Genomic DNA, 14,780 nt, shown 5'->3' on the forward strand with positions numbered 1-14,780 from the left:
AGATATATATATATATATCCAGAGTAAATTGACTCGTTTTTTTTCTCTATTGGAGCCTAGTTTTACCATACTGTCAACTTTAAGTTAACGTACGTACATTTTACAACCTCTACCAACATTAATGTGTCTTAATGCACCCAGCTGAATAAATACAAATTAGTAAAATTGTTCTTCACAAGAATTAACTTACTTTACATTATACAAAATGCAAATTTTGTCTTATTTCTTTTAATTATTTTCCCTTATTTAGGTGTAGTGTTAGCTTTGAAAGTTCCTCAGCTTTGTTTACGTAAACAAAATCTGGAACTGGTTTTACATAGTCTTAATACCCTCTTTACACTTCATCAAACACAACCTACAATACAGGTGCAGTACAGTACAGTTTACATAGTCTTAATACCCTCTTTACACTTCATCAAACACAACCTACAATACAGGTGCAGTACAGTACAGTTTACATTGTCTTAATACCCTCTTTATACTTCATCAAACACAACCTACAATACAGGTGCAGTACAGTACAGTTTACATATTCTCAGCCCTATTTTTAATACATCAAACACAACCTACAAAACAGGTGCAGTACAGTACAGTTAACATAGTATCAATGGGTCTGTGCACGTACAGTACAGTACACATACCCAATAGTTAGTACCCTCTTTACAATACATCAAACATATCCCTCCATAAAGGTGCAGTATGCGTTATTGAAAACGGATGTACATTGTTTGAATGTTCAATGCTTATACAATACATTGTACAAATACAGTATTTAATTGGAGTTTGTAAAATTGTAACACAACAAAGCAATTCTTGCCTCACGGTCATCTTTAAGTGCTGAGATTGTGATATAGAAATTGGAGTATTTTGTATTGTATATGTTCAATTTGGAGAACAATCCCTTATTTAAGATTTGAACCTATCAAAGTCGCGCCCCTAGCTTCCCTCCCCCCAGTTTCTTGATTCGTTTTATTTCCCGCCATCTTTGGCCTTTCACCAGTACGCCCTTTGTGGAGGCTTCAAAATTAAATACCATTGATTGATTGACTGAAAAAACTAAGGATTCATGAGTTAAAAAAAATTATTGATAAATGTAAAATTTTCAAAGATTTTATAGTTTTAGCAACAAAGCATTAGGTGGCAGTAGTTTATCTAAGTTAATTCTTATTTTAATTTGGATCTGTTTTTCAGATTTTGCTTTCAAGGCAAGAGTTTGCTGGAGCACTCGACCTAATTGCAACTTCTCAAGATATCATCAAGGTACCAAGATTTGTCTTTCTCTTTATCTGAATGAGACACTAGACATAATTTCAAGTGACTGTCCATTGTTAAGTGATATGTACGATTCACAACAATATTGAATACCCAATACCCATAAAGGTTCGTTTGATCAGGAATGCATGAGTTATTAATTTTATTTTCAAAAATTGCCTATTTTCTCTGAAAAGCGACTTGCTTCAGAAACATGTGGGCTATCAGAATCAAACTCTCATGCTAGAAACTGGAGAGATTTTAAGGTTACCGTTATGAAAATAGCATGCCCCCTTTTAAAGGAAGGTCACTGGAAATTATAACAATTGTCTCTTTAATAAGTTTCACGATTTTTCTGATCATAATGATCTCTATTATCTCTATCGTAACTTTGATATATCTCTAATATATCTGATCTCTCCAATATCTCTTAATACTTATGATCTCTTCGATCTCTCCGATCTCTCTGATCTCTCTGATCTCTCTGACCCTATGACATCTCTGATCTCTCTTTTCTCCCTGATCTCTCTGATCTCTCTGATCTCTCTGGTCTCTCTGATTTCTCTGATCTCTCTGATAACTCTTATCTCTCAGATCTCTCTGATCTCTCTGATCTCTCTGGTCTCTCTGGTCTCTCTGATCTCTCTGATTTCTGTGATCCCTCTGATCTTGTGATATCTTTTTGACCCCACTTGATCTATTAAATTATTTCCAGGACGATATTGGGGATGTTGCGGCATTAAAGCATTTACCAAACCAACTGTCTGAACTAATGGAAATTATAGGTAGGAAGTTAAAAAAAAAGCCAGTCTAAAAAACTTTACCACACACCGAGAGCCTCCTTCAAAGTCGATTTGTGCAAAACAAATGTCTAGTCACATAGAACAAGATGTCAGTTTTCTTTAGGGAAAGAGTAGCTTCATTCAATCATGCTAAAAGAATTCAAATTATAATTGTGTCTAAATTTCAATCTGCAGATTAATTTAATCTTTATTCGATATCCTGCATGATAATCGTACCCAGTCAGGGGATACAGGGAGCTTTGATCCTTGGAGAAATAACTGAAACTAAGAGATTAAGCATAGCAAAAATTTATTTATAAAAAAATCATAAATGTCTATATTCATCTTAGAAGCTCGTATTGAGACACTATCCGTAAAACTATGTTTTCAAGTATTTTTAATTAGGTCGGATGCTTTTATCAGATTTTAAGAATATTGTCAGCACTGAGCTAAGCAGGTTAGAAATTTTAATTTATCCAATTTATTATTGTTATTGTGCCATTTTTAGCAAAAGTAATAATGAAATGGGTTGTTTAGCCTGCCCCCTGGTGGTACCTCATCTTCGGGTGGCCGGGGGGGGGGGGGTTGAGAGCGCTCACCTGATGGCGCTCTTGGTTCTCCATTAGGGGAGGGGGGGTTTTCAGATCTTTTTTTCCTGATATTCCTGAATACAGGGGTATATATTTTCTAGAATATCCTCCCTCCTCGGGGGTAGGGGGGATATTTGATGCTCTGGGGAAAAAATGAAGAAGAAAAATTAAACTGAGAAAAGTTTTGAAACAACACTAGACTTTTGAAAAAAAAAATTTTGGTGAATTATTTTAATTTTTTTCTTTGAACCATATTTATATTATATTTATACTTTATAAAAGGTTATTTTGAAGCTAAGTTGTGTTATTCAAGAGGAGAAATTAATTTTGAGGAATCCGAATTTCACTTTTTTACAAATTAGAGTCTTTTGATAGAAAACTAATATTTCTTTGCAATTTTGTTTTCTTACTTATCAATAATAAAACTCTTCAGGGAAACAATTTTAAAAAGTTTTTTTTATGTCTATTTTATTGAACATTCTTTATCTGAGAAACTAAAATAAATACATTTTATTAAGAGATATACCGTGCGTGAAAGGGAGTTCCCTCAGCGATATAGAAGAGTCTTTAGAATCTAATTTTGACGATTGTGCGCTGAGCAGTGTCATTTCAGGTAATCAAAGAGTGAAAGAAAAAATACAAAAAAAAACAACAATTAATTCACTGGTAGATGAACAATCTACATTAAAAGGGGCAGAAAAAGTATAAAATTTGGGAGGAAAGATTTTAAAACTGGACAAATTGTTGTATTAATATATTATTTTTTTAAAGGGGAGATTTTTGAAAAAGAAAAGGTGTATATATATATATTATTATCTCATACGTAGCCTTGAATGCCAATATACTATCATGCAACTTAACACTTGTGCAAAACTCATGCAGCTTTTTTATTGCGTTAAAGGTATATATTAGTAAGAAAAAGTAAAAGTAATAAATAATTGAAAAAAACATCAATGGATTGATTAATGGCGGAACAACGAATCACCTTTAACTGTTGAGTTCTTACAATATAATCATAGCAGTTTTATTTCTTTAATAGTTTAAAGAAAATTTTATTTTGAATCTGCAATATTGAAATTTGTTTCTATTTCTATGAAAAGAATCAAAGAGTTAAAATATGAAGGCTTTAACTTGAATATAAATTTTATGATCTATAAAAGAACTGTCTGAAGGGTTCAGCGTTGTCCGTGAAAAATAAAATAGATGTTTTTTAGCTTATAACACCCTCGTCCACCCATCAGTGTCCAAAAAAAAATTCAGCCGTTTGGCCGGCTATACACAATATATATATTGAATGTCTTATAATGTTTTATTATATAGATGATTAATTTAGTAACATTTTCCTTGTTTTGGAGCAAGAGAATGTACATGTTTTTAACAAAGCATAAGTATAATGCAAATAATCCTTCCTCCTTCAATGCAATTTAGACGATTTGTTCTAAAATCCTATCACTAGAAAGTTAAGGTTAAGATAATGTTTAGTTAGTTATAACTTGTGAGTAGTTTTTAAAGAACATGGATTTGTCGTTGCTTTGGTATTTAAGATAAGTTGAAATTTACGATAGTGCGAGGTATGAATAACAAATAAAAAATATTGACACTTCTGGCTTCATTGTTTTTATTATTAAATGTTATATATTCATTACTAAGCAATCCTGCGTTTCCTGACCTGTAAAGAATTTTGACAGCTCTACAGGGTTCCGTTTAATAAACCTTTTTTTCCAAATTACGGGAAGGGGAAGTCAACAAAAGAAGAAAATGAAGGAGGAAAAATAGATAATCTAGAATAATAAAAATTGAGTTTGTTTTGTATGATCTGTATCCATTACCCAAAATAAAAAATATTTTTTTTTTAAATCTTAAATATCTCTGGAAATATTTTTTTCTTCAATATAGCACACTAAAGCACTTTTTGTGAAGTAAGGTTGATTTTGTGTTGATTTTAGTGCAACTTAGTGCAGTTGTTTTCAAACTTGTTTTATTGCGTATCAAAATGTGTTTTTGTGTTTCTACATCCAGTTCAATCATAATATTCAAATCAAAGTAATTTCAATCTTTATAAAAGTTTTTGACAACACTGACTGCAGTGCTAGAGTCCTTTTTTATACGAATCCGGATCCGGGGAACTAAACTGTTACTGGATTTAATGGATACATATTTGATATCAAAAGTTTTGTTGTGTGTAATGAACAAAACAACAAAACTAAACAATAAATATGGTTAGAAAGATAGATAGATATTTTATTTTGTTTAAAGATATCTGCAATGGTTAGCTTTTAACATTTTCTTATTGCTAAAATTCTGGAAACATTTTATTGAAAAATAGCTTACAATTTAAGATTAGATTTATAATCCTGTGGTTATTTACCAAAAACATCAAAGTTTGCATTTAATTTTTAATTTACTTTAGGCTTAGTGCGGCAACGATCTTATTCCTTTCTTGAATACTTTGAAGAAACTGGGATATTCACCATTAAACAAGTTATCAAGGTATGTCCAACATTAAACAGATTTACAAGTTGACTTTTATTTATTACAAGCTTTTTGGGCACTTTGCACACCCCTTTTTCATATAATAATTTAGATTCGAATGTTGCTTATAAAAAATACAATTTTTCTCTGAATGCATTATATAAAAGAGTAAAACATCGCATGGAAGTCTGTTTCATTGTTGAATTTTTTAATCTTTGACTTTGATCGAAATTTTGCAGAGGAACATACCTTTAATTCTTAATTACGGGCCTGCTGGGTTTCATGCAGTAATTTTTACATAAAACTGTTCGAATATTCAAACAAACAAAAATCACGACTTTTCAAATAAATAAGTACTTGTTGATTTCAATATATTATAGATGTTTAAATTTAGGATGTTGTGCTTCGTATCCTTGATCTAGCAGAGGAACGAACTCTAACCAGCCTTGTCGCTGAGTTTGCCCTCATAGCAACACCAGAGGTTAGATTTATTATTTTAATCATATCAATTTTAATGTTCACCTATTATAAATCAATATTTTCTATGAGAACACAATCATTAACATTGTCGTAATCATCAATAACACAATCCACGACATTGTCATTTTCAGCAACCTCAGAGCTCAGATGTTATCAATATTAAAGTTTTCGTATTATTACCGTGATCATTGTCATTACTTTCACTATCACCATCCATATCAGTATTAAAATTACAATCACAATCACTATCCAATATCGATAACACAATCACAAGCACTGTCAAGGTCATATTCATATTAATTATCATCATCATTATTTTCGTATCATCATCATTATTTCTTTTAAAAACACCGATCAATAAACCACATTTTAGAAACAAGGGGAATATTCATTGATTTGAGTTTGATCAGATTTACGAATGAATGTCGCGTGGATCAAAGATAGTTTAAAAATCGTCACTAAAATCCCAGGTTTAGGAGAAAACCCTATTGTATTTATTAATTTTATATTATTAATATTATTAATATTTATTAACTCGATTATAACGTGTTCTTTATCTTCCCATACCTCTCTTCGGACTGATGGGTGACTGTTTTATTTATTTATTTATTTTATCTAGGGTTGGACTGATTTATTAGATCTCCTTGTCGGGTCTCTAATCATATCTCTCAGGAATATTTCAAAATAAACATGAGTAATGAAAATTTTAATTTAAATGAATGATTTGAACTTTTTCAAGACTGCTTTTGATTAAATTTGCAAATCTGTGCTTATCTCCTGCAAAATCTGTCTGTATCTTAAATTAGTTTTTTTATTTTAAAACTTGTTAGTTATTCATGCTACGGGGAAAACGGTTATATTATTCATGCTACGGGGAAAACGGGTATATTATTATTCATTCTACGGGGAAAACGGTTATATTATTCATGCTACGGGGAAAACGGGTATATTATTATTCATGCTACGGGGAAAATGGGTATATTATTATTCATGCTACGGGGAAAACGGGTTCATTTGAAATTTCCTTCCAAGTAGTGAAAGGGCTTGAACTTCTAATGGGATCTAAGGGCCTAAAAAAAGTTGCCAAGTCCAAAAATGACAGTTTTGTTTTGAGGCCGAAATTAAAGAGTTTGAGGCTCAAACATAGCTGGTTCCACTTGAAATTGTATTCGGCGTTTCGAGATTTTAGCCGGCGCATCGCTCAATTGGAACCGGTTTTTGGCAGTTGAGCGACGTGGTTTAAATTATTTAAATTCGGCCTCTTTTTTATTCATTTTGATTGGTTTTGATGATCAGACGAATGAATGCAATTTACCAAACCACATTGTCCGCCCTCAACCTCAAAACAGATGAATCTTTTGAGAGTGAGAATCTCCTCTCAGGATTACGGTTAGATCAGGTCAGATATTTATTTCGAGCCTTAAAAATTACTTTTGTTTCCCAGAATTTTTTTAAATTTTTTATCTCTGATCAGAGAAGTAAAATAGATTTTTAGTTTAAAAGTGAATAAAAAAGATAGCAACCTAATTGCTATTTGTAAAACCCTGCTGTTTAGTTGAAGTAAAATTTACATTTAAAAAATTCTACAAGCATTCACCACAACCCATGCAAGGGGGTGGCGGGTATTACATAAAATAAACACCCCTGGATTTAGACTTATATAAATTAGCATCTTGTTTGTTAAACCTTTTTAGATAAAATCTAAATTAATATTTGGATAACAAATTTGCCTTAAGCTAGAAAGATAATTTTCTTGATTGGTTCCGTTTTCGTTAGATCTGTGAAATTTATAAGAAATGGGTAGGGGGGGGAGTGGGGGTGAGTACTATTAATCACAGTTCTGAAATATTTATCTTAAAGCTGACTTTCTGAATATGCAGGAGGATGAATACCCACTTCAGAAGCTGAAATCAAGTGCTTGCGAGGTTATGGTTAATATCTGTGATCAGGTATATTTGATGTTTAAATTTTCACCAATTCTCTCTCCACCTCATCCTTGACATTGAACCTGCCGGGGTTAATTTTAAATTCTTCATCCGACATCATGTATATGTTTTAGCAAAAACAACCAGGGTGTATACTGTATACTGGAATTTGTCCATAATTGCTTAGTTTAACAATAACAACCAGGGTGTATACTGTATACAGGAATTTGTCCATAATTGCTTAGTTTAACAATAACAACCAGGGTGTATACTGTATACAGGAATTTGTCCATAATTGCTTAGTTTAGCAATAATAACCAGGGTGTATACTGTATACAGGAATTTTTCCACAATTGCTTAGTTTTTTTTTTTCTATCCAGGGCTGCCCTGAAAACCCTCCGGAAACCATAGCTATTTATCCAGGGGGGGGGGAGGCTCTGCATAAATATCCCCCATCCCCCGTCTCATACAAGATTGAACAATATAAATAATTTAAATAATATTTATAAAAAATAATAAGTTAATGTGTAGGTACATGAGAGGCTAGGTAAACTAGTAACAGTAAGGTCCCGACCTAATGCTATTAAACTGGTCACCCCTCAGGAACTCACCTCAATACAGAACCTAATAACCAAACTATCCACGGTAAGAACTCTTCTATCCTATTAAAGGGATTGTAGACCAAATTTTAATTGACGATCCATTTAAAGAGTAGCATGTAAATTCACAATGAAATATTGTTCTACATCTAAAAAGTTTTTTTTTTCCCTTCATCGTCTCTAGCTGAAGCATAAATGCACAAATCCCGGTTGAAATAAATGAAAATTTATAAATTTTTTTATCAAAATAAAATTTTTTTAAACGATATTATTTAAAATTAATCATCCCCCTCTTTAAATGGAGGGTCACTTAAAAAATATGCGAGTCAAGAGCCCTAATTTAATATGAAATCCTAAAATGTACCTAACATCTGGGGGGATATAGTTTTTTCAGGAATATTTCAAAATAAACATGAGTAATGAAAATTTTAATTTAAATGAATGATTTGAACTTTTTCAAGACTGCTTTTGATTAAATTTGCAAAACGACGAAAATTTGTAACCCTGCCTCTCTAACCATTGAGTAAATGTTTTGTCTTGAACTTTCTAGCAGTAGCGGTTATTTTGCCAATTATAAAGGATATTTTGTAATATTTATATTGTTCTAGGTTAGTCAAGGAATCTGTGGTAGAACCAGTGCTGGTCTTCAGCTCTCCGCCCAAGGACAAACTATCCTTTACATTCAGCACTTCCACGAGGCCGCTAGGTCACGTGTAGCTGCCATGTTGGAAGCTGAAAAATGGCGCAAATTTTCCTGTTCAAGATCATTGCTGGAAGATTTTTGTCCGCCCCTTGCTAGCTTGGTTCATCCGGGTATAGAGAACGGGGAGAGAAACGATAACTGTGATAAAACACGTGATATAATCCATGAAATTACATTACAAGGGGCACCAGACTCATTTAGTTTTGTTGAATCAATGGTAACGTTCCTCAGTATCTTGTCCTTGTACTGCGGCCTCCTTCAGGACCTTCCGGCCTCAGCCTGTGTAGAGGTTGCATTAAAGATCTCCGACCTTCTCAAATTATTTAATTCAAGGTTATAAAACAAAAATTTTGTTTAAATTTGATTATATCATAATCAACATAATATATGTAAATGCCTTTAGCAAACTTTATTTAATTATTAATATTTGTATATTTTTTTACATAAAAAAGCATTTCACATTTTACAAACGTCAAACTTTTTATTTGTATCTTGCGGTCGTTTAGTGTTTCAGTATTTGTATATTACTTTAAAAGGTTATTTTATAGTTATAAAATATCGTACGCCGTGGTCTGTATAATGCATAATATACTATACTAGCTGAAGGGCCTGGCGTTGCCCGTGGAAAAAAATTAGAACATTTTTTTTTTTAATTTAAAAAATAAAAATTTTGAAAAAAAACTTCGATTTTTTTTAAAGCCTAATACACCCCCCGGCCACCCATGAGTATCCACAAAAAATGTCAGCCCAATTGGTCTAGCGGTTTTGCCGGCTATAGGCAACATATGTATATATATATTCAAATGTCTTGTTTTATTATATAGAAGATATATGAAGAAGTGAAAGATAACTTTTTTTAAATTAACACTTTTTATATTTTTATATTCTCTTCTAGAACTTGTCAGTTGGTTCTGGGAGCTGGTGCAGTTAGTTTAGCAGGCCTTAAAACCATCACAATTAGGAACCAAAATATTCACATTTAGACTACTTATATTTAATGTCGTTAAACTAGGAATAACTGACGAAATTCTTTTTTCAAATAGAGATTGTAAGCCCATGAGTGTTAGTTGAACTAGTTCAATCCTCTCTTTATTCGTTCAGTTCCATTCCAAGCGTCAATGTTTTTAAAAGGCCATTCTCAGCGGATTTCAAAATCGGGGTTAGAGGCGATTTAGACATTACTGGTAAGACTTTGTTACCTTAAAGTTCCTTGAGTTTTGATTTTACGCACATGTATGAGAACAATTAATTTATTAGAAATCCAAAACATTTTTGTTATTCTCAATAGCTCTTCAATAAGAGGAAATATGATTAAAAACATCATTCATAATTCTTAGCATTAAGTTAACCGAAATAGTTGATGAATATTCATTTATTTTTCTTGAGTTTACTGAATATTTTGTTGTAAAGGAATCTGGCAGTTACTCTGAGAAGTCTTGCTTTTCTCTCACATATTATTCCATTTATTAGGAACATATCATATACCTTGAATATTATATATAATTCAATATTTCATAACTTCAATATTTGGGACCTGATACGATCGATCTCATGGAAGGTCTTTTTAAAAAATTTGCCATACAAATATTAAATTTTTCAAAATCCACGACAAAATCGATAAATATGTGATATTGTTCTTATATTATTGCTTGATAATATAAAATGAGAAAATGTCGCAAAGGGTACCCCAAAAAATACCAAGTTGGGATACTTGTATGATGGAGATCGGAATGGAGTGACATTTAGTCATACAAATTCAGGGAATTTTTATTTTGAGATCGGACCACTTTTACCGTCTGATATACTTATCAGAAACATGCACGTAGAGTCTACATGCTCAAAAAAATGTTCTTCATAATTGTCTGAAAAGACTAAATCTATTGAAATTTTTTTAAAATATCAAGAATTGACTGACTTCGGTTCAAAAATTCAATACTTTTAGACAATTACGAGAAAAAAAATTTGTGACATGATAAATTCTAGAAATATTTTTTTTCTTAAGCCTGTAGGTATGACTCTTCAGTCTACATGCATATTTCTGAAAAGTATATCAGACTGTATAAGTGGTCCGATCTCAAAATTTTTTTTCCTGAATTTGTTTTGTTTAATATCACTTCATTCCGGTTTGCATCATACTAATATTTCAACTTGGTCTTTTTTGGAGGTAGCCTCATGTCGCAGTTAGAGCAATAATTAAAAGATAAAATCAAAGATGGCCGCAAAGCTCCATTGAAGCCTAGTAATTTATTATTTCACGATGATTTAACTTTGGTAAAATATTTCAAAAAGAAAAACAGATCTAAAAAATTGTCTGGTTTGTAGTTGTACTAAATATACATTCTGCAGTAAAACAGTATTAATTTACCGTACAGTTTACAATGTACATATTTAACAAATATGTAGTAGACTTAAATATGAATGTTTAACAGAAATTTTATCTCTGAAAAGTTCACAAATCTCACCGAAAAACAAACCATTACAATAGGCAAGAGGAGAATTAAGTTTTCCCTGACAGTCCCTTTAAATATTTATCCCTGACAGTCCCTTTAAATATTTTCAATTTATTCTCTTTTCAATATTTCCTCCAGGAAATTCACAGAGATAGAAAGAATTTTTTAACAGATGGTTTTAATTCCTTTTTTAAATAAAATGGATTTTAAGGAACTATGGATTATAAATGAGGAAGAAAAACAAATTTTGAAATCTGTTAATTACTTTGATTGTCTCTGTAAATTCACTATAATTATAGTTCAATCATGATTGAGAATAACAATTTTTTTAGATTTGAAAGCATAGATATGTCATTCGTTCTTCACCGTTCATATAAATTGAATTGGTGGGTCACTTGATATTACGTCTGCACTCTACAGTTCACTAAAAACATTTTATTTCCCATTAAAATAAATCCTCCTCCGTGACTAGGGCGAAATTTTGAGCAAGCAGAGAAGGATTACAGTGATCATCTTGGAGAACTTGAACGTAAAATAGTTCAGATAGTTGATGCAGCTCTTCAGCAGCAGTTGACCGGTTGGGAGAGAAAACCTCCAGTACCCAGCAATACATTTAAAGCTATTGGGAAACAGCTCTTAAAACTTAACGAAGCTATCCAGGTTTAGATTTATAATATTACTGTTTTAACGCTGTCACAATAAGTAAATTTCCTCTCGGGACAATGGGAAGTTTGTATTGTATAATGTATATAGTTCAAAACAAATTCAAATAATAATTTGGCATTTTTCTTATAACAGCATGAAGCTTTTAAATAAGTAAATGTCAATATTATTTTATTGTCACTTCTAGTACTGTAGCCTAGTGGGGAAAAAGAATTATTAAATTTTTAAAGCGTTAATCTCACTTTGAAATGCAGAACGACAAAATACTTGAAATAATGCTTTTTCAAACTATTAAATGTTTTCCTCAAAAGTATCGTTTATAAATGTGTATCTTTACCAAATCAAGTAGAAGAGAGAAGGGGGTAAGGGGGTATAACTGTTCTAACAATCCTTAACCCCAGAATCAATCTATCTATCCGCCTAACAGGAATCAATTAATCTATCTATTTATTTATCTATCTATCCGGCTAAATCTATCTATATATCTAGGATATATTACCTGGACGCCAGGTTGTATCTCTATTCCGATCTATCCACTATCAGTTCCTACGACGTGTGGCGGATAAGCTTAAACAGGCCAAACTTAGACCAGATAACAGTCCTTCACATGGTCTTGTCGTCTCAGAACTTATTTTCTACAGGTAATTCATAAAAAAATAAAAAATAAAAAATTTCAAATTAATTTTAAAATTTAAATTTTAAAAAATTCCTGTAGAAAAAATTTAATTAGAGTAGGTGAAATGTGCTTTGTTCGGTGTTCTACTGAAAATTCTTTTCAAGCAAATTTTATCACAATCTTTCTATATTCCTTCTTTTCAATTAATTATCCTTCATTTTTTAGAATAAGGGGGCTTTCTTCGGATATTTAAGGAGAGGGGGGGGGGGTTTGTTCCATATATTTTAATACAAATTTATGTAAATAACCAGATTTTAACAATTAACCTTGTGCATGATTTTACTCGTAAACTAATTTTAAAAATTAACCTTGTACATGATTAAACTTCTACACAAATAAATTAACAATTAACCTTGTACATGATTTAGCTTTTACACGAATTTTAACAATTAACCTTGTATCTGCATGATTTTAATTGTACAAGAATTTTAACCATTAACCTTGTACATGATTTTGCTATTACACGAATTTTAACAATTAAACATGTATCTGATTTTAATCGTACAAGAATTTTAACAATTTACCTTGTACTCTGCTTTATCTTTACATTTTTTTAGGGAGAACCTTAAAAATATGCATGTTCTCAATCCAGAGGATTTAAACGATTCAACACTGCAATCCGTCTGGACTTTGTAGCGGTCCAAAATTAGAGATATTGGACTCCACACTGCAATCCGTATGGAGTTCGTTGAGGTCCTAGAGTCTTTAAGTTAATGGACTTCACCCTGAAATCCGTCTTTTACCGTGAAGAGTCCCTAGAGTCTAGAGATTATGGACTTTACATTCCACTCCGTCTGGTCTATGTAGAGGTCCAAGAGTTTGGAAATAATGGACTTCATTTTGAAATCCATCTGGAGGTCCCTTAGTCTGAAGATCAGTTTAAAACTTTGAACTGGATCACAAATTATTCTTATGTATATTGGTACTACAGAGTAGGAATCAAAATCAGAAAGAAAGAAATTTATTCACGATTTAGCGGTTACGACGAAAACCAAACAATAAAGTTTTGTTAGGCGAGGTAAAAAGATAAGTAAATTAAGTACACATTTACTGGTCAAATAATCAGGTTTGCCGATTTTCAAAATTTGTATTAAGAACAGTCGAATGATTTTCGTCTTCGCTCTTCATTTTGAATTTGAATAGGAAATTTCGTCAAGATTTTTGTATCTTAATTAACTGATAAATATTTAAAAAGTATCGGGAAGATTTTCAATTATAAATAAGATAAAATTTACATAACCTCAAGGGATTTTTCTTTTAAATAAAAGGTTTAAGATGATATCATTCTGGCTGAAAACTTTAGAATGGTGGATATCGAGATCAATGCTTGATCTCTTTTTCTTAATCTCCAGATTAGATATTGCTTGTTCTACTCTTTTAATTAATCTCTAGATTAATTAACCGATTGGGATTAAGGATATCCCATTTAAAAGTTTCCAGCTCTGTTGTATACTGATTTCTCCTTCGACATATTTTGGTTTTATAAAAAAAACTTATTTTAAAAGACGATAATAGATGCAAGAATGAAATGTAAATCATTTTCTTGATAATTACCAGCTTTAGTTTATCTACATGATTTCCTCTAATATTCTAGTCAAGAATAATTATTTACTCGTGAAAAGAGTAGATTTGGAAAATGCAAACGCAAAAATGATTTTAAAAAATTGCATTTTGTACACTGTTATACACTCTGTACAAGCTACATAGTAAATGTACTTGAATGAGGCCAACTTACCATAAATATACTGGATTTTTACGAATTTACAATTTACCACAATCATAACTGTAAAAGTTCACGTCTCTTTCTCAATATTTTTTAGCTTCCATAACATATAAATTTTCTATTTATATTTCTCATATTTTTCTACTATGCATAATCGAAGAATATTCAATACGGTTTTGGTTTTTCTTATATCAAGTTTTGAGCATTTTTTTTGGTTCGTTGTTTAAACTATTGATTTTGCCCTTTCTAAAGAATGAAATAGTTTTTATCATTAAATTTCGTTTCAATAAAAAAAGATTTGATTACACTATACAAAATTTAAAAAACTTAAAATTTGTCAACATTTAATGATTTATTTGTTTAAGAAACGAACTAAGTACTTCGCCCGAAACTACTCACATGCAAAACTTTTTATGCAAACATTCTCATTTCTCATAAATGTAATATTTAGGCAATCTATAATTAA

The 14,780-nt window shown here is 31.3% G+C and overlaps 1 protein-coding gene across 1 annotated transcript in view; it reads left to right on the plus strand.

Moving 5' to 3' along the window:
• Positions 1 to 13,661, plus strand: part of LOC111695385 (vacuolar protein sorting-associated protein 54) — a 19,690-nt gene extending 6,029 nt beyond the window's left edge. The window contains exons 11-28 of the mRNA XM_023464705.1: positions 251 to 366; positions 1,192 to 1,260; positions 1,967 to 2,036; positions 2,439 to 2,490; positions 3,142 to 3,236; positions 5,034 to 5,113; positions 5,490 to 5,576; positions 6,195 to 6,247; positions 6,872 to 6,974; positions 7,456 to 7,524; positions 8,032 to 8,145; positions 8,708 to 9,135; positions 9,698 to 9,763; positions 10,213 to 10,272; positions 11,232 to 11,287; positions 11,725 to 11,912; positions 12,405 to 12,556; positions 13,149 to 13,661. Coding sequence (XP_023320473.1) covers positions 251 to 366; positions 1,192 to 1,260; positions 1,967 to 2,036; positions 2,439 to 2,490; positions 3,142 to 3,236; positions 5,034 to 5,113; positions 5,490 to 5,576; positions 6,195 to 6,247; positions 6,872 to 6,974; positions 7,456 to 7,524; positions 8,032 to 8,145; positions 8,708 to 9,135; positions 9,698 to 9,763; positions 10,213 to 10,272; positions 11,232 to 11,287; positions 11,725 to 11,912; positions 12,405 to 12,556; positions 13,149 to 13,227 — 1,937 coding nt within the window. The 3' untranslated portion in view covers positions 13,228 to 13,661. The remainder of the gene's footprint in view (positions 1 to 250; positions 367 to 1,191; positions 1,261 to 1,966; positions 2,037 to 2,438; positions 2,491 to 3,141; positions 3,237 to 5,033; positions 5,114 to 5,489; positions 5,577 to 6,194; positions 6,248 to 6,871; positions 6,975 to 7,455; positions 7,525 to 8,031; positions 8,146 to 8,707; positions 9,136 to 9,697; positions 9,764 to 10,212; positions 10,273 to 11,231; positions 11,288 to 11,724; positions 11,913 to 12,404; positions 12,557 to 13,148) is intronic.
• Positions 13,662 to 14,780: the final 1,119 nt, after the last annotated feature.

Source organism: Eurytemora carolleeae, unplaced genomic scaffold (genome assembly GCF_000591075.1).
Source record: "Eurytemora carolleeae unplaced genomic scaffold, Eaff_2.0 scaffold219, whole genome shotgun sequence".
NCBI classification, from domain to species: Eukaryota; Metazoa; Arthropoda; class Copepoda; order Calanoida; family Temoridae; genus Eurytemora; species Eurytemora carolleeae.